At 35.1% G+C, this 26,388-nt stretch overlaps 2 protein-coding genes across 7 annotated transcripts in view; one reads left to right on the forward strand and one right to left on the reverse strand.

The window, feature by feature from the left end:
* Window positions 1-26,388, forward strand: part of RALGPS2 (Ral GEF with PH domain and SH3 binding motif 2) — a 154,421-nt gene that overhangs the window by 88,756 nt on the left and 39,277 nt on the right. The gene's annotated exons all lie outside the window — the stretch shown is intronic.
* ANGPTL1 (angiopoietin like 1) lies at window positions 3,419-24,935 on the reverse strand. Of its 2 annotated transcripts, none has more exons than XM_065936958.1 (5): window positions 24,602-24,935; window positions 18,680-19,521; window positions 7,004-7,197; window positions 5,577-5,847; window positions 3,419-4,186 (listed from the first exon to the last, which is right to left on the reverse strand). In XM_065936958.1, the coding sequence occupies exons 2-5, from the start codon at window positions 19,500-19,502 to the stop codon at window positions 3,999-4,001; spliced, it is 1,476 nt and encodes a 491-aa protein (XP_065793030.1). In that variant the 5' UTR covers window positions 19,503-19,521; window positions 24,602-24,935; the 3' UTR covers window positions 3,419-3,998. The 2 variants fall into 2 exon arrangements, with proteins under 2 accessions (XP_065793030.1, XP_065793029.1); XM_065936957.1 differs by having other exon boundaries at window positions 18,680-19,525.

The following is a 26,388-nucleotide window of genomic DNA, read 5'->3' on the forward strand; positions in this document are numbered from 1 at the left end:
ACTCTCATTCTTTTTTATATATTTAAAGTTCTTCTAACTTTCTTTCATAGTGTATTTTCTGAAGTTTACTTTAGACTAGTCAGTGACTTGTGATATAGAAGGGTTGGAGATGGGCCTATATTGATTGCTTTCCCATTCTCATAGTTTTTTGGGTTGTTTTTTTTTTGAAGAGCCTATATCTTTAAAATATATGTATATTATGTGTAGAAGTTATATAGATCTGCATTTTAATCATAAACAGAATCAGATTCCCCTAGTTCCAACAGCCCTGCCAGCAGTGTTTCCAACTTGACATTTCAGTAGTGTGTTTTGTAAATTTTTTAGCAAACCTTAACAGGAGGATAATAATAAAAATCTTAAGTAACATTTATTTGCAACTTAATCCCATATGCCCAACATTGTATGCTTTATATAAATTTTCTAATTTGTTACAAAAGTTTATAAGTGATACTATTATTCATGTAAGTGAAGAAACCTGGACAAGGGAGGTTAAATTGACTTGCTCTTAGATATGCATTATAACCATTTCGTTTATAGCTCCAAGAAAGCATTATGAAATTATATTGATATTTTGGAAATCTGTCTTTAGTTTTAATTTTAAGTTCATTTTTCAGTCTTTCCTATAATTATAGAATTACAATGTAATAACTGTTGACCCCACTGATTGAAAACCGAGCTTATTTTTAGGTGGCTTCTTTAAGGAGGGGTCATGACATCATAAGTATAATCATTCTTTTCTTACTTATTTTCTCAGACACTAAAATAAAAGACTAAAAAAACCATTAGGATATTATCATCTTTAACTTACTATTGATTAATTCAAATATGTAAAAATCATATCGCATTAGTACAGATTAACAGGTAATTTGAAACATTTTCATAGTTGTAGAAGCTTTTACAGTCTTATTATATGATTGCCAGTAGGAGTTCTAACAAATATAATGCCAAAAGAATTAGCACTCCTTGACTCATAGAGTCAAGTGAACATTAAACTGAAAATCTGATCTTTACACTCACGCAGGCTTGGAGCCTGAGGATGAGTTTAATTAGTTCATATCTACTTAATTTTAGAGATGCCAAGTTTCCTTGACATTGACGATGTCCCATTGAGTGGAGGACAGAGTCTTAAGTCATTTTTAGGATAAGCTTCATTTCATTTATTAAAAATAACTAAACATAGGTAATCCTTCTATAAACCAGCTCCAAGTTTTTAGCTCAATCTTACTGAAGGTAAGGCAACCACATCTTATTCCCCAGTAACCTGTAAAGTAGTTAGCTATCAGTCTTTGCCTACCATACATGTGACTTACCTAATCTCTCACAAGATTCTCATTAGGCTGAAATCTCTTAGTGTGGCTATTCCTTTTTTTTTTTTTTTTTTTTGGCTGTGCTGCACAGCATGTGGGATCATAATTTCCCAACCAGGGACTGAACCCTAGCCTCCTGCATTGGAAGCGTAGAGTCCTAACCACTGGACCACCAGGGGAGTCCCTTTTTTTTTTTTTTCTTTTTTTTACTACAGCTGTTCTTAATTTTTCTTATGGCCCATGCTCTTTACTACCTGCCATTAACAGGTGACACAGCTCTATTAGGTTTGTATATGAAGATCATGGATCAGTGTAATTTTGTGCTGGAAAATTTGGATAGTGTTTCTTTTAGCACATTTGTTACTCACTCTGTGCAAGTCACCACATGATAGGTAATGCAGAAAGTATATAGATGAGCAAGAATAATGGGTAGTTGAAGTCTACTGAGTCCTTACTAGTATCAAGCATTATTCTAAATGTTTTACCACATGTGTTACCTCATTTGATTTTCACAGTAACTGCATGAGCTAAGTACTGTTGTTATCTCCATTTTATAGATATGAAAACTGAGGCAGGAATATATAAATTAGCCCCAGGAATATATAAGTCTAAAACATGTACATAGTAAATTTGGGCCACAAATCCAAGCAGTTCTGCCTTTAGGACCTATGTTTAGCCATCATATAATATTGCTTCTTACTCCCTAATCTCAAGGAACTCAGTTGCCTAAGTTATTCTTAAGCTTTCCAGGAACTTTAGAGCAGAGCTGTGTCACCTCTCTATAAAGGAGGGCACAATGGAGTCTATGGGCAAGGTGCTATTAGCATTCAGCAGTTTTCCAGTTTGTATCTTGACTTTCACATGATTCTAGTGTTAATAATATTCCTCTTTTGTGAAAATTCTCTGAGACTTGTCTTTAATCGGGTTTTGGGTGTGTGTGTGAAATGCTGTAGTTCTGCAAATAATGGATTGTCCTCGTAAAGTTTTATTCAATTAAGATTTGATAAAACATCAAGTGTGAAGCAGATCGCCAGTCCAGGCTGGATGCATGAGACAAATGCTTGGGGCTGGTGCACTGGGATGACCCAGAGGGATGGGATGGGGAGGGAGGTGGGAGGGGGGCTTCAGGATGGGGAACACATGTAAATCCATGGCTGATTCATGTCAGTGTATGGCAAAAACCACTACAATGTTGTAAAGTAATTAGCCTCCAACTAATAAAAATAAATGGAAAAAAAAAGATTTGGTAAAACAATTAGATGCCTAATTTCTCCCGGAAATTTTATAGTGGATTTTTTCTGGTTCTAGGGGTAGTGGAGAGGGACTTGAAACCTATTTCAAAATGACCATAGATAAAGCAGAAAATAACATCACTATAGGTTTGATGTTCTCTTACCTTCTTTCACCAGAAGTTTTGAGATGTGGCAGAGCAGAAATTTTGGACTTGATGTTGATGGACTAAAGTTGTGCAGATAATCATCTTCAGTTCTGACTGGTTGAGCAAAAGTCCCAAGAGATTCCTCTAAAATTTTTAGTTCACAAATGAGTTAAGGAAAGATCTGCTCTAAGCAGAACATATTTTTAGAAGATAATTGTTCTAGAAGATTGGTAGTAAAGTTGTTAATTGCAAAGATGAGCTAAAGACACACACACTGGATTTAGCCATTGGACTAGTGAAACTCCTGTGGATTCCATTCTGAAACTGTTGAATCTCAGTATTGGAAAAATATCTAACAGCTCATTGAAGTTGGTTTAGTCCCACCCGTAAGTATGCAGTAATGCTTGTAAAGCTGTCCAAACTTTCTGATTTGACTATCAGATAAACTTTTTCTAAATAGTTAAGATCAGTAAATTAGGGAGGGAAAAATATTAATAAATAAGCTTAGAGTTGTAATTCAGTTCTGTAAAACCATTGACTCACCAAATATTCTGCACATTTGTAATATCAATGTTTTACTGATATAAAAATATAAAGTAGATTTTAGGAAATTTTGGTATTCATATGAAGGTAACATTGAAAAATTCATTTATATATTTCTGTTTCTAAAAATTGGCCATTTAAATACTGTATACATTGTTTTTGTATTTAAAAATATGTATCTTGTGGATTTCTTCATTCTTTTTGAAATTGACATAAAATATATTGTCAAGAATTCAAATTTAATCATTTCATGTGAAAGGCATAAACTCAATTTGAAATAACTTTTATTCAATGCAAATTGTTGGCAAAACTAGAGTTTTTTCTAATTTCCTGTCTATTTTTTATAAATAAAATGTATGATGTTGCTGAAATCTTAAAATTATTTTTCCATTGGAAGTTACAGCATTCTCATAAAGGCTTTAAATAAATTGTTAAGGATCTTGACATGTATTGAATTTTGATTTAAAATAAAGCTAAAATTTCTTTTATGTTGTGACAAATAATTTACATTTTAGAAAACAAACTTCGCCTGTATTCAGTCAATAATATTTTTAAAATAACTTGGATTATAGATACAGATAATCTTCTACAGTATATTAAGGGAAGATGAATCTATATTCATAAATCCCCTTTTATAGTTACAGTAAAAATTCACTTAAAAAACTATATCTGTAGAAATGAATTGTGCAAAATAATATACATGTAACATTTACATTTTTAAGAACTGAAAAATAGAGTTCTGTGTCATTTAAATTGGAGACTGCGTCTCTTCAGTCAATAGGCTTGATCAGCATCTGAACTGCTCGCAAGGAGTATGAGCCACCTCGGTATTCAGCCCAAAATATCCCATCTTGATACTTGCTTCTGTAATGGCCTCCTCTGTACCAGACTCCATTGAGATTAGAGTGTGCACAGGCATTGTACCACCATCCTCCTTTATGGAAGTGGGCGCAGTTTCCTTTAAGGAAAAAATATAGACATCAGAGTAAAAGTTTCTTCTAAGTGTGGTACTCTGTAAACCATCAAATGCTTATTCTACTTTGAGAACGTTTGAGTTTTTCCTACTGATTTCAGTTAACCTTTATCTTCACAGTGTTGTTTTTTCATTTATTCTGTTACTGTTGCTTGAGTATGAACTGCTTGAAAGATCACTTGAATTGCCTTTTTTATTTTGCTCTTTGTTTATTATTAGCACATGCTTTTTTTGTTGTTGTGAGTGATTTTCTTTTCTGGGAGGCAGGGTAAATAAAATGCAAGTCGTGTTTGTATGTAAGAGAGAGAGGTTGGAGAGACTGGGAGGGGAAAAGATATGGCGTTGCTAAAGACAGTAAAGTTGGGTAAAATCGATTTTCAAAATAGCAAAAGAATCTATATATAAAATAGCATTCAGTTCAGTTTAGTCTCTCAGTCGTGTCCGACTCTTTGCAACCCCATGAACTGTAGCATGCCAGGCCTACTATTAACAATCAAATGAGTTTCTGTAAATAAGGCATTTATTATGGTCAAATCTGTCTTCCTTTTTCCTCTTTTGCCGGAGTGAAATAGAGATCTGTGTGCTGCTTGCCATGACACAGCTCAATGTAAAAATAAATCAATTTTCAGGAGATACCTTTATCAGAGCCAGAAACCTAGGCTAAAAAGGCAAAAAGTGTGTGAAAATTAAATTTAAAATTACATTATGTGGATGACCTAATTGAGTCTTTCTAAAGAGAATATTTCTCCTCTGAATAAAGCTTTTCTGCTCTTCCTGGACCCCCTGCCGCAGTCATCTCTACCAAAAAGTGCCTTTACCCCCATGTACCCAAATGACTCGCTTCCTTTGCTCCCTTCAGGACTTTGTTCAAATGTTACCTTTTTTGTCCAACCCACGTAAAATGGCACCCATCCCTGTTCCCTTATTCAGTTTTACTTTTCCTAAAGCACTTGTCACCACCTGAGAAATCCTTTTGTTTCCTTCCAGAAATTAAGTTCCAATTGGGCAGGAACTTTGTTCACTGCCATGTTCCTCAGAGCCTACAACAGTGCCTACCACATGGTAGGGGTCCAGTGGGATTTGTTAGAAGTTTTAGGCAGTTGCAAGTTTATTTCCAGATGACTGTGTTTTGTTTCCCATCCCATCGCATCAGGTTAGAACAGCAGGACTTTGTTCACAGAGTTCACGCTTTGGGATTGCCTTAGAAAAGAGCTCCTAAGAAGCTGTCCCTTTGAGCAAGTTGTATTCCCTTGACTGAGTCCAAAACAACTTTTCTGAAAAGACTTCAGTGGCATATACTTTATAACAGGGTTCTATTTAGTGCACAGAAGGTGGTGATCCTGCAAAGAACACGCATCAGTTTTTTCTTACTCACCTGCATACATATCTTTATCTCTGTCCAGAGTGGTGAACTGTTTACCATTATGCCACATCATGGAATCCCCAGCATTCCCCTGGTAAGTCCCCAGACGCAATCTATAGAATTCACTTTCTGGTTCCAGGCGGAAACTGCTGTATTCTGCATAGACTTTTTTGTCACTCCAGTCTTCTAATTCAATCAATAACTTATAATTATCTTGATTGCTAAGCAAATAGATATTTTCCAGGCCAAGCCAATATTCTCCATCAATGTTTCCAAATCCTTTCTGTTATCAAACAAAGAACATGCATACATGAATAAGTGTAGAGATAGTAAGCATTTTATAGATGTTTTAAATACCTGATAGCTTAAAGATATTGACCATTTAAGTGATAAAGATATTGACCATTTAAGTGGTAATGTAATCTTCCATTTTTGTAGATCACCTGTTCTACTGAAGTCCCACGTAATCACTTTGTTTTGTTTTGCTTTCTCTCAATTTGTCAGCATTTATTTGCACAACTAACTCCAAAGTCTACAAATAAGATAAAAGCAGAATTGAAATTATTCATAGAAACTAAAAACATTAACTAGTACACTCCGCAGACCCTCGAAAAGGGTTCCTGATTTCTTTCATACTCATACAGAGAAATTTTTGTTCTAAAAGTATATGGGTATTGTCTCCACCATAGTCAAGTAAATAATACATCTAACATTTTTTATGATACTCAGTAAAAATGGTAGTATCTGTCTTAGAACAAATTATCTTCTTTAGCTCTATTAAAAATAAAATTAGTAAATGTAAGATGATAAAATAGTAATCTTCAGAGTCCCTTTGAAAAATTGTAGGTTAATGTTTGAAGAAAGTAACAAATTATCCTATTTCCATAAATACTTGCCGTCGCAAGTATGCAGCAGAATATAAGTTTGATAAACCTGATCTTAATGCTAGATGTATTTTCAAAGAGGTTGTATTCTTTCACTTGTTTAGAAATGTATACAACTTCTCACATGAATATATTAATGTCTCATTATTATTATAAGCAATAATACAGAGTATAGGACTTCCAAAACATGACCTTTTTTCTAAGATTGTTTACCTCTGATTAAATACACTTGATAATGGGTGCAGATGTGGTCATGAACAAAAAAGCAGTTGTCTTCCTAGAAAATGAAATTAGGATCAGTCTTTGCAAAGAATTAAATATATGTTTAAATCATCCAGGCTGAAAGGAAACATTTTAAAGTACATCTTTAGTTTCCTTTTTACATTTTAAACTTTGACTTGAAACCAAAGATGAGGATTGTCTTTTGGACAAATGCAGATAATGAAAAACATACGAAGAGTTTTTAGCTGTGTATCTTATTTATTGCATAGAATGACTATTTTTGCAAGAGCTGCTTTGTTCTACCTCTCCCCCAAGGCTGAATCACTGATTTACCTTATAATTTTCCCAGTTTCTGAAGAAGTTGACAGAGCCATCTGTTCTTTTCTGAATAACAGTCCAACCTCCAGGATCCAAACTGTTCTCACACCATAGTTGCAGTGGTCCTTTGCTGTTTTCAGGTTTGATCATATAAATCCCACTGACTGAATGTCCAGCGTCTTTTGCATGCTGACAATCTTTGTATGGTCCTGTAATTAAAATCGCTTTGATTGCCAGGAAACTCAATAGGAAAAGAGCCATATTAAAGTAGTTTTTAGTCAAGAGTCTCACCGTTGTATCTTTCTCTACAGATACCATTTTTAATGTATTGTGTACACAAACCTTTAAAAGCTAAAGAAACTAAAAAAAAAGGAATCTAAATAAAAGAATTGCCGCACCCCCCCCCCCCAGTCCCACTATCTGGAACATTAACTTGATTTTCCACTGTTCTTGCAAGTCTTTGTCCAAATACATATATTTTTGTATTGCTACAATTCTAATACTCAGAAAATTGGATTCTGTCTTTTTGTTTCAACAAACATTTCCATGGGACTACAGTCTCCATTCTAGCGCTTACGATAGGACACAATCTTTGATGTTGATATATCATGTTTACCTCTGCCATTAGACACTGAGGTTTCATCTGATTTTTGCTACTATAAGTAACACTGTACATAATGTCTTCTTTTTGACTTCATTTTTTCATATTTATGAAAATGTTGCAGAATTGATCTGCTAGACCAACAGTGTGTGAACGGTTTTACAGTTCTTCATGGGATCCAGTTTATAGTTACCGAAACTTGATTTCAGTGGATCACACTAGTCCCTTGAGGTACTCATTGAAAATGGCATACCACGGTCAAGTAAGTTTTAGAACTGCTAAATATTATATTACCCTTTCAGAAACACAGTATACATTCACATATGAAAGACTGAGAAGCCCTGAAATAAACCAGTCTCCCAAGCTTTTGGAATCTTTAATTTTTCCCTCATACAACAGTTCATAAGAATACATTTCAGGAATGTTGGCAACATGCCTTTCTAAAGTGTTGTATCAATTTATATGACTAACAGTAATTTTCTTATTTAATCTACACAATAACCTTCTGATAGTTTACAGATGTTCTGTAGATGAAACAGTTAACTGACTAGTCTTTAAACCCTAGACTTAAGCCCACTTTTTTCTAATCCCAGAACCCATGCTCTGAACTGTTATGCTACAGTTGTTCCCATGTTATCTCACATTTGTATGAATTCACTCTCTATTTTTTAATCCACTGATAAGTTCTTCATATATTTTAAAATGACAGAACATTTTGTGAAATCATTTGTAGAGTATCTGACTCTTGAACTTGTGATTTCCATATTTCTGATCTTAAGAAAGATAGCATCTAGTTTACTGAGCATTCATCAGTTTCACCCTTCTCCAGTGTTTTGATACTTTGAATTTTTTCATAAGCATGTCAAAATATTAAGTGATTCAGAAATAAGAATTACCCTAAAGATCAACCCTAAGTTACCCTAAGAAACAATCAAATGAGTATATTCAGTTGTCAAATTTTATAGTTTACTAAAAATTTTTAAGTTCTGACATGTAGAATTTTTAGAAATTGTGTGAGAGTTTAGTCAAGTAAAATTCATACAAGAAAATCTGTACTGTAATGATAATAGGATTGTTGAAATTTTGAGGAATGTGTTTTCTGTACTGTGCGAAGTATATACAAGGTCCCTTATGGGGCCTTGTTGGGGTAGAATTAATCTCATTAAATAAATAGTTACACAGCTACATCATTAGAAGGGATTCATAGAAACTGTAAACTCTTCCCTCTAGATTATTCCTTAAGGATGGAGACTGTCTTTATTTTTCTTCTGACTTCATGTCATCAGTGTTTGAACTATTAAGTAGACTGTCAGTTTTTTGTTAAGCAAATGATTCAAAGTTGCTCTCACATTTTAAATACAGGGGTATTGAAAACCACACACATAAGGAAGAGATGATCAATTTCACTAGTCCATATTTTTATTGTGTTTCATTGATACTTCTCTGTTTCAGGTTTTTAAAAATTATTATAATGACTAAGCACTACTGATTGCTACTAAACATTTATAGAAACTGGAAATATATAACGCTGCCTTTCTTGAGTTATATTTATTTTAAGTATTAAATTTTTTAGTTCTAGAACTTCAATTAGATTATTTTTTATTGTTTTTATTTCTCTTCTGAGATTCCAGTCTTGCATTTATTATGGACATAGTTTCCTTTAAGCTGTAATAACTACTTCAAAAATTCTTGTTGCTTCTATTTCTAGTTTGTAGAGAGCTCTTACCATGAATGGATTTAGAATTTTGTCAAGGCTTTTTATTTATCTACTGACATGATGATATGGTTTTTCTTTTTTTATTTGTTAATATGATAAATTCCATTGATTGTATTTTTAGTGTTAAACCAACCTTTCATTCCTGGGATAACCTCAACTTGGTCATGTTATATTATTGTTTTTATATATAGCTTGATTTGTTAAGATTTTGTTAAGAATTTATGCTTTTATAGTCGTGAGGATATTGGTTAGATTGTGAAAACTCATAAATGGTTTCTTAAGCTAGGGAGGGCTTTTCTAAAAACAATGTTTGCCCTTTTCACACTGGCTGTAAATTAGATCACATTCCATTTAAATGCAATGTGAATTATTTTTACCTGTCTACCTTCTCAGTTATTGAATTTAAATTACAAAGTATTCATAGCCTTTAACACAGTGCTTAATAAAATAGTCATCAGTAACTTAGTTCCCTTTTCTTCTTTGTTGCTGACCTTTACACATAGTAGTAACTTATTTAATAATTTAAGTAGCTTGTGTAATAAATGTTTGTTTTATTAACAGATTTAATGTGGCTATTCAAAGATGAGTGTACAGTCATTTCTATTATAGAAAAATAGTGTATTCCTGAAAAACCTCATGTTCTGCAAAATCATGCACTAAAAATAACAGCTAATGTTAGCTGTTAGCATATTTTGTGTTCATCTGCAGTTACTTGTGGCACAGAACTTTACTGTGCTTGGATAAAATCCCATGCGAACCAATTTGACCACTTTGTTTTACTGATGTTATTCACCATTTTTTTTTAACCAGTCATGTATGAGCTACTTCATGTCACAGAAGCATGCACTGTAGTCAAGTCAGAGAAGGGCAGAGAAGTTTAAATGAAGTATGATTTCCAGGTCCAGTCTTAGATTATTTTGTGTAATGCATGGTAACGTGTTTTGTTTGTTTACTTGTGGGTGAGACCTGTAGTTTTCATATCCAGTTTAACTGTGTATCTAGTTTAACTCACTTCAGTGCTCAAATATTTGTTGAATTAAATGATTCCTGGCAGCCACAGTGGTTTCCTTGGTTCTGTCTTTTCTGCATCTGCAATAGGCTGGAAACTGTGTTAGGCTCCAGGGATAGAGAAACAGCCATAGAGTCCAGGGGGAAGTGGGGAGAGAAGACTCCACTATCGCTTGATGAGTCCGCCGACAGTCAGCAGGGCACACAGGAAAGCTGGCTCAGAACTAGCTAACCCAGACTTGTGGGGAAGCCATGGTGTTGGCTCCATCTGCTGAGGCATGGAGACAGAAGAGAGCTTGATGAACCAGGGGAGTCAGAAGTTCAGCATGTCTGAAATGTCTGTGTTGGAGGGTGGCTCTTAGAGCTCTTGAGGTCGGTTGCAGGGTTGAAATTGATTTTGTCAGTCTGAGAATGCCATTGTCATAGTTGTTTACAAAATTAACCAGATTTTTTCTAAGTTGTCACTTTCAGAACAGTCAAGACTATCTGAGGAGCACTGGTTTTAAAACTTTCATCAGTGTTATAGTTAATACACACATGAAGTGTTTTTGTTGCAATACATACAGATATTTCTCTCATTTCACAAGTGTGCTTCTTCTGTGAATGTCATCTTTGTAAATGTTTGCTGTGTACTCATTTGAGTATAATTTTGACAGTTTACATTTTATATTTTACTATATATATTCACAAGTTGGACTATCATTAGATTATTTGAATTGCTGTAAAACATTTTTAAGTATCAAGGTTTGAATCTTGACAGAATATTTGTAGAATGCCATTTGTTTCTCTTCTGCTATTTAATAGGCCCTCAGATATTTAAGCAAATTGGTGAGTTCCTGGGTTTTCTAGATATAGGTTTGATTTGATAAGATTTCAGTTTGTGCAAATTTAAAATTATCTTCAATTTTAATTTTCAACCCACTTTTTTGTAGTGAGCTTCATGTTTGCAGTTTCGATGCCTGTTAGACTTGGTTGATATAAAGGCTTAGGAAAATGTGGTAGAAATTCTTTTCTGAGACAGGTGGATAAAATTAGCAGTATTTGCAGCTATTTTTTTCCTCCTCAGTAAAGATAATAAGTATCAGGATTTAGTGTTTCTTTATATTTATTTTTATAAATAAACCATTAACCTGTCTTAGCCCAGTGTATACTATTGATCTTGGCAGATATATTTTCTCATTATTACTTGCATATCTTATTTATTTTCTGCTATAGGATTAGATTATAGATCATTCTTATATTAAATGTTTTACTGCTTTCTCTTTACCATAAAAAATGCTTCCCAGGCATTCTTAAATGACTAGTAAAGTAGTACCAGCTTTATTTTTGAGAGGCCAGTTTCCCAGTTTAACTTGCTGATTTGTGTAGTATCAGAAATTAAGTAATTTGTCTATCTATGATATGATTCAGGAATTTGTTATTAGTTGTTTACAGGTATAGACTAGGAGTACCTTTCTTACAAGATAGGAGTTTTATTAAAACCTTTTAAAATTTTTATTGGAGTATAACTGATTCACAGTGTTGTGTTGGCTTCAGGTATACAGCAGAATGAATCGGTTATACACATGTTCATTCTTTTTTTTTAGATTATTTTCCCATATAGGTCACTACAGAGTATTGAGTAGGGTTCCCATTGCCCTACGGTAGGTTCTTATTGTCTAGTTTATGTATCGTACTGTGTGTGTGTCAAGCCATCTCCTAATTTATCCCTCCCCCCACTGTTCCCTCCTGCTAATCATAAGTTCATTTTCTACATCAGTGACTTGCAGTGTAATCTTGAAATAGTTGTTTACTATGACGCAACTGCATTCTTCTCAAAGCGTGAAAATGGAATTCTGTACATTGAATTTGAAGGGCCAGTCTCTTTCTTCCTCAGTTTATTTGTTGATTAAAATTTGTATAAGACTAACAAAGTCCAGTTAATAGGTCTGATTCATCATAGAAAGAAAAATACTGACCAGTCATGCCGTGTATTTCACAGAATGTATTTTTTTTAAGAAGAACCCATGTTTTGAACAGAACAGTGTGTTGAAAAAGACAAAGGATTTCATACTTTGAATAGCACCTTTACTGGAAACCATCTTTAACATACCTGTCCTCTTTCTGTAAAGAAACTGTTTAATTACTTAAGTTGAGAGGAAAATCCTTTTCTTTTTGTTGTTGAATTTCTCATTAATTTCCTTACTTTGTCCCAATACTGTGTTCTTTGTGATAGGAGAAGTAGGACGAAAGGGATAACCAACTTAGAACTTTCAGCAAGTAAAATCTTTCGAGGGGTAAATTTTTTAATTGGGTTAAGTATAAGATAGATATATTCAGCATTTCTGGGGTGGGAAATTTGAGGCAAATGCCTTCTAAAGTGATAATAGATTCTTTCTTGTAAAAATATGAATTACTTTGTTTATTAATCTATAAACTTAAAATGCAGTTAGCAACCTGAACCTCTTATTTTGAAGTTACTTAAGAATATACCAGTTGTTTTTCATAACTGGTTAACAGAAGCATACTTCAGCCCCTTTGCTCAACCAGTCATCCTCTTTAATTTAGTTTTTGTTGGTTTAAGTGTTAATATAAGTCTTCCACTGCAACCAATTGCATTTTTTAAATTTACTAATTGAATTGAAAATTAGCTTATTACTCACTAAAAAGCATGTTTTTAGTTTCTAATGACTGCTTTTCAAATTTAACTTTATAAGATTGCCTTTTATATTCTCATACATGGCAAGGTATATATTGGAAGGTACACTCCAAAAAAATATGACAAGGATAGTCAGAGCATACACAAAGCTTATTTTCACTTGCATCACCTCATTTAATCATCACAACAAGCTCTTAACAAAAGAAGCACCTGAGCCTTAGAAGAGCCTTGCCAGAATCCAGATTTCCTGGCGTGCAGGTCTATTCTCTAACATACTGTCAAGGAACTTTCTCAACTTCATTTATCTACAAGGAATGAACTTACAAATATGCCATCTGTAAAAGGAAAGTGTTGGTCTTTTGTTAAAGACTAACCCAGAAGGTAGCCAATGAGCAACGTTGCCAGTTAAGAATTTTTTGATAGTAATCTGCCAAGTGTATAATTACATTCCCAAACATTTTGTTTTTCAGGTAGAGGGAAAGTAATTTTTCTGGGGATTATTTATTGTAAATGAACAAAAATATTCTGTTATTTGCCATAAGCTCATAGTAAGTTTATTCTCTTGAGGTGCACTTTTCTTATAACCATCTTAAATGAAAATATAAAGCTACCTGTCTTTAAGATACCTTTTTAAAAATGCTGGTAAGGTATATATAACATAAAATGTACCAGCTTAACCATCTTTAAGTATACAGTTCAGTGGCATTAGTACATTTTCATTACTATACAGTTAATCTCCATATCTCTTTTCCTCTTGGAAAACTAAAACTCTGTACCCATTAAATAACAACTCTGCATCTTCCCCTCCCCCAGCCCCTGGCAGCCACCATTCTACTTTCTATCTCTGAATTTACTGTAGATACCTCACGTAAATGTAGAATAATTGTATAGTATTTGACTTTCTGTGATTGGCTAGGACACTTTTTAAGTTATACATACACGTTATTCATTTAAAGGGTTTAGAATGACCATGTACCTACATGTAGAGGGCAGTAATATGAAATTCTTGGTGCCAGGAGCATATGTGAGTTCAGCAATAGACATCCGTGTTTGCCCTTTTTGTTCAAGTACCCAAACAGCTGACATATTTTCCAGTCTGACATAAGAATAATATGAACAAAGATTTTAGCACATTATATATAAAGAAAAATTAGCAAGTCTGTTGTTGCTTGTTGTAGTTTATATTTGATAATCACAGAATACTAAAACTAGAAAGAGGTATTAAGAGTCTTCCAGTCCCACCAGTACTTGTACAAATGAGAAAAACAGAGAGACAAAGTGACTTACCCAGGGTCAATAACAAAGAAAACAAGTTTCCTTAATTCTGTGCAGTTTCCCTTGTAGCTAATTAATGTCCTTGAGTTTCAGAGACCAACATTTACAGAAAAAAATAAAAAGTTAATGTTTGCTTAGAACAACAAATAAGTAATGAATAGCAGAAAAGGCTATGCCCATGCTTCATTTTCTACATTGAGGATTGGTTTATTTGGGACATATACACCATTATCTCTTTTAAAGTAAGTCTGTTTAGTGGGGCCTTTGATATGCTAGATCCTTAGCATGAGGTGTAACTCTGTGACGCTGGGTTTTCGGGGCACTGCAGCTCAGTGTCTGGTAGAACCTAGAACTGAGGTGTCTCATTCTCCATAGGCATGCTTCGTGTGTTGTTGTTTGAATATGTGAATAATCATTTCTTCTAGAACTGGTAATAACCATCAAATTAAGATACTCCATGGCAGTCATCCCCATACTTATGTGACTATACAGCCCATCAGTTAAAAAAAAATTTTTCACACACTTCAGTTATGTTTGCTTATACATTATATGTAAAAACTACTGGTCAATTGTATACATTAAAGGCTTAGACAAGGCATCCATTTTTTAAAGAGAATACAAAAAAGTTTTTTCTTTCTTTATATATCCAGGTGATCATTCCACACACATCATTCCCTTGGAAATCAGAGGGCATGAAGATCTTAATAATGATCATCATTTGCCCAGTTTACTGGTTCACTAGCCTGTTGTTTCTGACAGTTACAACAACATAAAACGAATGACTGCAGTAGAATAGAATGTGTTAAAGTACTTTTAGGAAGGTCTTTGGAATGACAGCTTTATCGGGTGGAGAGGGAGGTGGGGGGGTGGTTCGGGATGGGGAATACATAGAAATCCATGGCTGGTTCATGTCTGTCAATGTATGACAAAAACCGCTACAATATTGTAAAGTAATTAGCCTCCAACTAATAAAAGTAAATGGAAAAAAATAATAATAATATCAAGTTAATCAACATTTATTTAGCATCTGCAAAGGATACAATATCCACCTACCAGGAAAGAGCTTGTACTGTAGACTGAAGGCATTTTATTTAGGTGTGCATACATAAGTACTGTGTGTACGTGTGAAGATACCTAATAATTCAGCAGTGAATATAAGAAATAGCATGTCTTTGTTACAGAGTGTAGAGACATTCGTGTAGGAACAATCACTTCAAGCCTGGGGAAGTCAAAGAGGCTTCAAGGAGGACTCGCTATTGCATTGTATGGTATTGTAGTCTGAGCCTTACAATTTTAATAGGGAAAATGCATGGAAAATATTTAGAAGATAATGAGTTGATTTATTTTATTGAAGCAGATGGTTTTTGTGAAAGAAATCAATAGAAGGAAAGCTAAAGAAGTGGGGTTGATTCTTTTGAGGAGAATATTAATCTTCCCCAGGCTAAGCAAACTGAATGTTTTCTGTTTGTAGTAAGGACCTGCTGGGCAGGCATGTGATGTGATCAGGATGGAAATTTGAGGCAGATCTGTTGGCAGTGTAGAATATATTTTGATGGAAAGAGAAAATGGAGTTAAACAGATCATTTGGCAAGCTGTTATATAATTCTTAGTAAGAATAATGTTTGAGTGCCAGATGCACTGTTCTAATGACTCAAGTGTGGTGAATACTGTTAATATCCCCACTTTACAGATGAGGAAACTGAGACACAGAGCAACCCCTTCCACCCTGCTAAGGTCACCCAGCTAGTAATCCAGAACGTTTCTGTCCACTCTCTGCTTTCACAGATATTGTGGATCTAAGTTAGAGTTCTGGCTCTGAATAGAATTGAGGGACACATCCATGAAAGACTGAAAAGCAGCGCAGATAGAACTCAGTTGACCCCATGCATGGGACAGGAGGGAAGAGTCAAAGATGAGCCAAAGAGATTCTGAAATGGGTGGTAAAATACACCAAAACAGAGAAGTCAGAATCCATTTTCTTATCAGTTTCATTTATAGAAATTTATGTCCTAAGAGTATCATTATAGAGGGGAAAAAAGAACAAAGTTAATTTTTAAAGTTACAAGAATATTGGTTACCGTGTTTATGGAGGGGCGGGGGAGAAAGACTTGAAGCTTCTTACCAAAGTGTTTTCAAAAGTAAACTAATATTACTACTAGTAACTATAAACTAGTTCCTTAGAAGTATACTATTACTATAGTTTACTTCTGAGTATTTGGATATTCCACAAGCACTTTTAAAAGTTTGTTAGTATTTTCTAGATTTTCTTCAGTAATTATTGTTTTTACAATAATAATTATTTCTGAAAGGAGAATGCTAGTTTAGGGGGAAGATTTTTTTTACAGTTTAGTTACTAATTTATGTATTCATTCCTCAAGTATGTATTGTAGCGCTTACAATATGTGGAATACAACATGCCACACCTAATCCTGGCTAGATGTTTTGAGATAGAAAGATGAAAAGACAGTTCACTTTCTTCCAGAAATGTTCAGTCTAACAGGGAGACAGACATGCAGACAAATAACTTCAGTGTAATATAATGGAAAAAAACATGTTCAAGGCATTGCAGCAGTTTGGGGAGGGAGCCTTCTAGATAACATTTGTTTGAATCTGAGTAGGTATAACATTTAAGACACTTTTCTAAGCCTTGAAATCTGCCAGGTTGACAGATAAGCTGAAAGAAGGCATTTCAGTAGAGGAAGCAGCAGCATGTGAGGTAATGATCGAATATCCAGGTGCAGATATCCAGCTTTGGTTAGAATCAGGAGGGAGAGCTCCATGCAGGAGTTATCTAAGCAGTGGTGATGCTTGTAGCCTTGAAGGAGACCACTAATAAAACAGCATCTTCGAGAAAGCCTTTTTAAGTCATAGGAGAAGGAAGAAGATGCCAGTGAAGGACCTAGAGAAGTAGGAAGAGTTAGAATGTTATGATTTGGATACCCAAGAAAGCAGAGATGTGTGAAATGGTCAGTGATGTCCCCTGCTCCCGAAAGATACGAGCACTTTGCAGTGTACATACTTCCAGTATTTTGTCTTTTTTCTGTGTTTTTTTTTTTAATTATTTCTTAGTCTACATGCAGTCTTTTGTCCTGCCTTTTCAAAGTGAATAAACTACAATTAAATTTCTTTTTCTTTTTCTTTTTTTTCACTTTTGGGCCTTTGGGTCTTTCCCTTTAAGAAAATAAATCAATTTGTAAAAAATTCAGGAGAATAGCTTATGAGAAATTGGATGTATGTGTAAAATAAATGTATTCAGAAAGTTAGCATTGAGCTTACTAGACTGAAACAAAGATAACTTATTCATCTTTTTGTGGCAAACACCTTGATCAGTGACTGATAATGAATGAAAGGAGGAAGGGGTGGAATTAGATATAGAGATATTAGGATCAATTCTCGGGATTTTTGTGTTTTGAAGACTAATTTATACTTACATGGTTACAAGGTATTTTAGCTTTGAAAAACAGGTGAGATGGATACCTTTTCTTGGGCTTCCCTGGTGGCTCAGGTAGTAAAGAATCCTGCTGCAATTCGGGAAACCTGGGTTCGATCCCTGGGTTGGGAAGATCACTTGGAGGAGGGCATGGCAACCCACTCCAGTATTCTTGCCTGGAGAACCCCCATGGACAGAGAAGCCTGGCGGGCTACAGTCCATGGGGTCACGAAGAGTTGGACTAAGCAGAGTGTACCTTTTCTTCTTGAGACTGAGAGCAAGAGGCCTGGGTTTTATGCAAATGTTTTCAAGATAGGAGAGCACAAGGAACCTAGGACTGAGTAGACTTAATCTCAGCAGCAGTAGGTGGTATGCTGAGAGTGGAGATAGGAGGAGGTTAATTCTAAGCTTCAGGAGCTACAGTTGTTGTTTAGTCGCTAAGTCATGTCTGACACTTTGCAACCCTGTAGATGGTAGCCTCCCAGGCTTCTCTGTCCATGGAATTTCCCAGGCAAGAATACTAGAGTAGGTTGTCATTCGCTTCTCCAGAGGATCTTCCTGATCCAGGGATTGAACCCACATTGACAGGTGTGTTCTTTACCTCTGAGCCACCAGTGTGACTTTAGGAGAGTGAGAACTAATTGTTACACGTTTCTTCTGAGGAAGATAATGATGGGAAGAACAGCAAGAGGTAAATGAAAGAGCTGTTTAGCAAATGTGAGGACCTAGCTGGAGACCAATAGGATGGCATAGAGGTTAGGAGTGGATTGTGGACTCGTTCCTGTCTCAGTGCTAATAATTTAGATTGTAAGAATTTGAATGAATGACTACTTTTTCCACAAAGTATACTGTTTCTAGAAACTGTTAGACTGAGAGATGTATTTAAGAACAATTCCAGTTTAATAGAAAACAAAATCATAAAATTTAATATTCATGTAAAATTACATTACCAAAATGAAGGATAGCATGTATTACGACCATTATTTCATAAACTATATTTTTAGCAGTAAGAGGTAACTCACCTTCATTGATGAAAGTTACCGGTGGTATCTTGAGAGGGCTTTTGGTGGGAGAAGTTACCAGATCAGGTGGTGGCATTAAATCTCTGGGATAGCCTGGATCCCTCTGTATCTCATTGCCTCCCAGCAGACCAGGAGTGTACTGATGACTGTTAGGAATGTGCTGTGGCACGACCTGGACGAGAGGAGGAGACACATGGGGGTCCTGTCGAGAAAATATCCTCAAGCACTGTTCTTCCAACAAAGTGATCATCACAGACTGGTTATTGACCAGATCAGTCAAGGAAGCATATTTCACCTCCAGTTCCCTGTACCTTGTTGCCATCTTCAACATTTCTGTGGTGACATTGAGGATTTTATTTTCCAACTGGGAAAGTTCCAGTGAATTATCCCTCTTTCGGATAATCTCATGCAGTAGTTGCATATAGAGCTGAGTAACTCGGGAGTTCATGTTACGGCTTTCTTTCCTCAGCAGCTTTACCTCATTGACAATGTTTCCATCCACATCCACCACCAGCTGCAGGACATCTATCTCCCGCTTCTGCTTGGAGAGCACGTCCTTCAGGTTCTCAAGATCCATCCTGGTGATCATGTCCTTAATGGTACCTGCATCTTGCCCTTTGGTATTGACACATATTGGCCCTGTTATTTTTTGTTCAGGTACCAGAAATGTGTATGAACATTTCTTTGCTTCCTCTTTACCATCAGTGGCGCGAGGGTATCTCCTCTGGGTTATTTTTTTAATTTTGAACTGTCCTCCTCTGCAATGTCCAATGCCCATTAGTAGGAAGAATAGCACACTTAGGGTCCAGATAAAAGCCTTCATTTTGAAATGAGGTTGTATGCTATCTTTAAAAAAGAAAAAGCAACCAATGAAGGGAAGAAGTAGAAAAGAATTAATATTAATCTACTTTTTAAATCAGTGATCTAAAAAAGTATCTAAGGGGAAAACTGAATATCTGTTGATGTTAATAAATGGGGCCAGAATTAAAGTTATTAATTTCTTAAATTCAGTATTAAGTGTCTTCCTATTTGTTTAAAAATTAGGTTTCAGAGAAAAGCTTTCCAACTGCCATCTTATGGTAATGCTTTTTGTTCCCCAGCTGAGTGAGCAGATCTTGGTTCCCCTGTGTTGAGGCTAATGGTTAGATGCTCTTGGGGCTTTTGAGACCCTAGTAAGACACTTCTCTTACCTTTAAAAACCTCACTTGTTGTCTTAAGGCTCGGAAAATGGTACATAATGCCTATGAGAAATTAATTACAACATTCTTCTCTAACTAGTGTGAAAGTTGCCAGCCAGTGTTTTTTCTTTATATGGTATGTTTTGAATTAATTTGACCTTCTCTAATAAGTATCTTTTTTATCTGTCAAATTAAAGAAACATTTTTAGACAAATGTAAAACCAGAAAGTTTTAGCATCGTAGTTTTTGCTTGTTTTCATGGTATGTCCTTTGGGATTGGTGACGAATTTAAGAAGGATAACATGCTCATAGTCATTATTATGGGTAATCATGTTTCCTAAATCATAATCCTATATATGCTGTAAGTTTATGTATGATTCAGCAGGTTCATTCTTCTATCAGAGGTTCTACTGAACTGCATTTTCATAAAATATTGATAAGTTTTTTATAACCATTATCAAGGAAAGAAACTCATCTGTAGTTGAATCTGATCACTGGAAAGTGCCTTAACAACCATCTCATATCATCTAAGACTTCTCTGCTCCCATGGGCGTGTTGAAGGCCAACACCACACAAGTAGGTAATAATAGAACGAGGTCTAGAATTCAGGTTCCCTGGCTCCTTGTCAGTGTTTCTAGTCATGGCACATAGGCTAAAATGTGTGCTTGGAATGTTTCGCTTCTGCTGTGAAAGATAAATGCTTATTTTTTTTATGGTACAATCTATAGAAACACTCTAGAAAGCAATAAAACTAGTTCCAGGAAGCAAAGCTGCTTTGTTTCTCTTTCGTTACCTCCCTGCAGAGTAGTCACAGTTAGAATGAGCAGGATGTGTCATCCTGTCGTCAGTATAGCCCACCTTCCTCTCTTATAAACTTGATTCCTGTGTGCTGTTTTTGAAGGATGGCAGTGGATATACCAAGAACTTTTCTATCCCATTTTCCACCCAATTGTTTTTTGATTTGGGAAGCCAAGTCCCAAATCGTTTATGATGCTACTAATAAACAGCAATGCAGCAGTAACAGTGGTTCATTTTTATTGGGTGTGCCAGGCATTCTTTAAGCCTTTTACATGCATTAAATCATTTACATTTTACCACAGCCCTCTGAGGTAGATTATTACAATCCTCATTTTCAAATGAAAAAACCTGGCATCCAGATGTTAAGTATCAGTACCTCATCCAGAGTCTCACTGCTTTCTAAGACATGGAGCCAGAATTTGAACCCAGGCAGAAGACTCCAGGGTTCATGTTTTTCATTAACAGCCGTATCATATGGCAACATATTCTGTCCTTTTTTCTATCACCAACACTACAACAATCCCTTATATTTATGTAGTGCTTAACTCATATTAACTGTTTGCATTCACAGCAGCACTGGGATGTAAACATATACCATTTTGCAGAGAATAAGCCTGGAGAAGCTGAAACACTCAGATGGGATTCAGATCCTCTACTCTTTAACTCTCTAGACCTGTGGCTTTTACCCTAGTTGTATAATAACTGCAGAGGAATCTTAATTTTATGTTCCTTCTCTTTCACAGTCTCTTCCTGGTTTGTATCTTTTTACATTGACCCACTGCTTAATTATGCACGCGTACTTGTGGATCATTTTTATATCCCAAGCTTTTCTGCTGCCATTCCTTTCCCTCCATATGTATTCTATCAGTTGGTAGTAGCATGTCTGACTTGATTATGAACCCTCCTAAAATTAAAGGTTGTATCAATAAAATATGGACTCTTCAACTAGAGTCATAAAGATGGGCTTCCCCTTTATGACGGGCTTCCCTCATAAAGATGACTACTACTTTCTAAAACCATGTCTCCTTCAGTGTTTTCAAATGAGTAAGGTTTGCAAACTGTGGAGTGATAATGAAAATAAAACAAAGAATGGATGGAGTGCAGGGAATTCTTTTTCCTTTACTAACATAAGATAGGAGAGATGAGCATAATAATATTCCCATCTGTGTCGGAGGCCTTCTGTTTGCTGACAGATAGCCGGAAGCACACTTGGATGAGTACTTTTCGTTTTTTGTTTTCATCCTTTGCCTTCTGATATCAGTTGAAAACTTAGACCAAGTGTCTTTTATTTTATTTAAAAAGGACTTTTAGTTACTATATTGGAGTTACCTGTACCAAAAACCGGTAAAATGTTTCTTGTTATACTTGCAGAGTCATAGGATTTAGATATGGTTTATTTTTAAAACTGCAGACAGTAAAATAGAAGCTGTCAGCCTCCTGGGTAAACGTACAGCATTTCTCCTGTAGTTAATGCAGCCCTTGTTCAGATGCACTCGTTTGTTTCACTTCGATAATGGAATGGAAATTCTTAGATCATAGAAAATTATTTTATCTAAATAATCTACTATGAAATAAGCTACCAAAACCAGGAAAATTCAGAAAGTACCATGAAACTTCAAAACATGTAGACTTTTCTGAGCAGTATTCTGACTGAAGATCTTACATTCCTACCAGACACAGATTTGTGTAGAACTGAGAAGCATATAATCCAACTCTGTTGGAACTTTGTATCAGTGTTGTCACGGAAGAACAAAAATGTGAAAATACAAATCTGAATTAAAATAGCTTCCTTTTGCTGTATTCTGCCTTGGCTCTTTGTGGGTTCCTGTACCATTAAATCATAAGATGAATCACCATCTACCATAAGAGAATCTGACCTAGGATTAACATTTAAAGGGGACAACAAAAAGTTTATTTTTTAAAAAAATAAATACAATTTCCTTATCCTTTACAAAAGTCATGATTTCGTTGTCACCTAAAGCTGAATAAGGAACCACATTTCTTAAGTAGTAGACTAGCTACGTCATGCGTAAAGAATGAGTTTTTAGAATGCATTTACTGTTACCTTTTATGAAAACATTCTCTCATTTAATATTTTCCCACATATGTTCAGTTTTAAAAGTGAAAGATCCATAAATCTGTGTTACCTCATAAAACCTTTCTGTATATGTTAAAATTTTCCTAGGCCCCACGAGAATGTTGTAAATTAGTTACAGTATACTTAAGTTTAAATCTATGTCTGCTTGGTTGTTTTTGGGGGGTGGGGTGGAAAGCCTTCCATGCTTTGAGTTAATTTTATTGGTACTATTTCTCTTCATAGTTGCAACATTGCCAGTTAGTAGAGAGAAGAAATGAAAGTCAAGATTTGACTTCCTTTCAGATGGTAAACGCATAGAGGCATTTAACTGGCTGTGTCCGTGCACTTTTTGAAAACAGCATGAGGCAATGAAATTAAATTTATGAAGCACTGAAGATATCTTAGATAAAGAACCTCTAGATTGTGAATTATGTTCTGGGAAGAGACACAAGAACTATTTCATCCCCTGGAGATGTTTAAGAAAGGGATAAATAGTTATCTGGGTTTCAGATTAAATGCTTGCTTAAGGCTTCCGTGAGAACCAAGGTTTAATTGAAGTCCTGTACTTTCCATAGCGGCAACAACAGAAAAGAAAGAGATGACAGATTTCTGATCCAGTATTTCTTGGAAATTTTATCAGAATTTCTTATAAAATATGTTTAGCAGAGATTGTCCCAGTATTTAGAGTTTTGAATCTTTAAGGAAAGGATGTGAAAGTAAAGTTGAAGAAATCTTACTTAGCTTTACCATTTTTTTGCTTGTTGAAGATTCTTACCTTGAATTTCTTTGATTTTTTTAAAAGGACAGAGAACCCCCAAATCATAACAAACTTAAGTGTCTTTGGTTTTAAAGCTCATTGTTGGTAACTAGTAATTTTATTTTTAGTCTTTAATAATACAGTTTAAACAAAGCTCCTAGATAGAATATTTAAAGAATTGTGTTTGTTGACCAAAATTGAATTTGTCTAAAAATATTATATACTTTTGGTCTTTTAATTATGTACTTAAGTAATTGTATCTTCTGGGTTCTTACTTTCTGTTGTTAATGCTGACCACTTATGCAATACTTCTATCACATTTTATTTCTTCTTCTCAACTATAATCTGTAAGGTTTCAGGACTTTTTAATATATCCATCGCTTTGGTTTGTCACATAATTCCGATTGTAGCAGTTTTAATTTTTGTTACCCAAACTAAAGTACTGTTACATGTAAACTTGGAAACTACTTAAAAGTTTGAGTTTTAGCAAGAAATACCATAGACTTATTTTAAAACTCTTATATTTAGGATTACTAAATACTAGGTTATATTTGAATATGCTGTGATTGGGGTATTGTTGCAAAGCCTTGCAGTTAATTTGATATCTTCTTAATGGTGTTTGTAGCTTTACTTTAAGATATTTTAACAGTACATGTAAATCACTAGCATACACACTGTAGCTATAAAGACAAACTAATCATGTTTATAACTATTTAGTTTGTATCCCTTTGTTCTTATCATTGTGCAATAAATCATATACATTTAATGTTAATTGTTAAAATTTCTAATGTCACTAAAGCACTTGTTTTTTGAAATCCAGAATGTAAAAAAAAAAAAAAAGAAATCCAGAGTGTATATACATCAGTCTATTATACACAGTAAATATCATTAAATTGAACCTCAAATAATTCATTAATCATCACAAAGTATATAATGACTAGTTTTATATAAAGTTGCAAAACAAAACCTTTTTCAGACAAGGCAAATTGTAGTATGTTCCAAAAGTCTTTGATTAATAAGTGATTTTGAAATTTCTACTACAAATATAAAATAATTATACATTTCAGCATACATAGAATTTTAAAATAAAAATAAAAGAAATATTAAAATACCTTTTTGCATCTGTTGATAAAGCAAGCCCAGGAACTTGCTGCTCTTACTCTTGCTTTTAAAAATCAGTGTAGACGTTTGTTCGTCTGTGACTTTAATGGCAACTGCATTTTTGTTTTGGACCGTTGAATCCAAGCTGTAATAAGGAGCTTCTTTTTCTTCTTTCAGCACTAATCAATTGAATTTGACAAGCCACCTATGTAATTTTAAGTAGTAGAGTGGAAGTTCCTGGTCTGCGGGCTGTCTTTAATCCAGCAGAGAAAGCATTGTGGCTTTGCTCTGCCTGCCACATGGAGAAATGCAGTAAAACCAGCTGCAGCTGACCCAGATTGTATATACAGTACCCTTGAATAGTGATTCCCTCTCTTTCTCAGGAGACTCAAGTTCAGCCCACATATTACGTCACCAAAAATTTGCTGGAGACTAGGGGGGAAAAATCTTAGGATTTCCTCTCTGTAGCCTTAAATAGGGGTGGGGGTAGTGGCATCAGCAGGAGGTTGAACGCCTGCAAACAAGGAGAGGCTGTGTGCAGGTTGAAGGAAGGGCACCATCTGGAAACAAACTGTCATAGTTCAACAGGCAATTATAAAACAAACATGTGAGTCTGCTGCCCAGAGATCTTTTAAGTTGAATACTGAGAAAATAGTACTCAACTTCACTTAGAAGTAGTTGCAGGCTGATGAGTTTGTTTTTTTATTACAAAGCTTAGGAGTGAGACTCTGTTCTAAAGAGGCAGCCTCCTAATTAGCCTCCTAATCCTAATTAATAGAATACTCTTTACAGCCTGGAAGAATTTTTAAACATTTTACAGAATTTGCCATTTTAGAAGGTTTTGAAATTGTAAGAAAAACCTGGTGTATATTTCTAAGATAAAACTGCTCATTGTATATAATTATCAAAAATAATTGAAAAACTAGGTATAAAATTCTCTCAGAAATTTAATACTTCTTAAATTCTAATGTTATATAAGTAAATTCTGGTGTTAAATAATGTCACTTCCTCCTAGTCTGCAACATGACCCCACTTGTCTGAATACAGTTATTCTTATTTATGTTGTGATTTAAAAGCAAACATAACCCTGGCCTGAGTCATAGGGGAGAGAGTTCTGAGCCCCCCATTGGCTGTGGGAACTTAGACAAGTCACTTTGCTACCTCTGACCCAATTCTTCTGCTATGAAATTAGGGTGCTGCTGAGAGAACTAGTAATTGTCAGATACCAACTATGCCTTTTTATTTCTTTAAATCAAGAATCTTGATTAACTCAGTGACTGAGGAGACACAGATTTAGACATCTTAGGTAATGTGGCTTAGGACTTCAGTACTAAGCTGTAGCTCTGGGGTTTAACTCTCACTCCAAAGCATTTGGCCACTCTCTCTGATTGGATTATATAATTGCTGATTGCTGCCTTTAGATAAAACTTGGTGGGTTTCTACTTTCTGTACGTGCTGTGTGCATGTGTGTGGGGGGGTGTAAGTCCCTTCACTCATTCTGTCCTCTTTTCGACCCTGTGGACTGTAGCCCACCAGGCCCCTCTGTTTTGTGGGGTTTTTCCAGGCAAGAATAACTGGAGTGGGTTGCCATGCCCTCTTCAGGGGATCTTCCCGATCCAGGGATTGAACCCACGTCTCTTACGTCTCCTGCTTTGGCAGGTGGGCTCTTTACCAGTACCATGTGCTTTCCAAACCCTGTCGTTGCCTTACTTTGTGCTACTTTCTTTCTCAGGCCTTACCATCAACTCTGTTGGTTAACGTCCTTTATTTGAAGTCAGCTTAGTTTCTACTTCTTTCA

The sequence above is a fragment of the Muntiacus reevesi genome, chromosome 5 (assembly GCF_963930625.1).
Source record: "Muntiacus reevesi chromosome 5, mMunRee1.1, whole genome shotgun sequence".
Classification (NCBI taxonomy): domain Eukaryota; kingdom Metazoa; phylum Chordata; class Mammalia; order Artiodactyla; family Cervidae; genus Muntiacus; species Muntiacus reevesi.

What these genes read in the sequence shown, in the direction of transcription:
- ANGPTL1 (XM_065936957.1), bottom strand. An exon ending in GGTAACTTTCATCAATGAAG is followed by an intron (nt 7,198 to 18,679) that starts GTGAGTTACCTC and finishes TTTTAATTACAG; the next exon opens with GACCATACAAAGATTGTCAG. An exon ending in AGATAAAGATATGTATGCAG is followed by an intron (nt 4,187 to 5,576) that starts GTGAGTAAGAAA and finishes TTTTCCTTAAAG; the next exon opens with GAAACTGCGCCCACTTCCAT.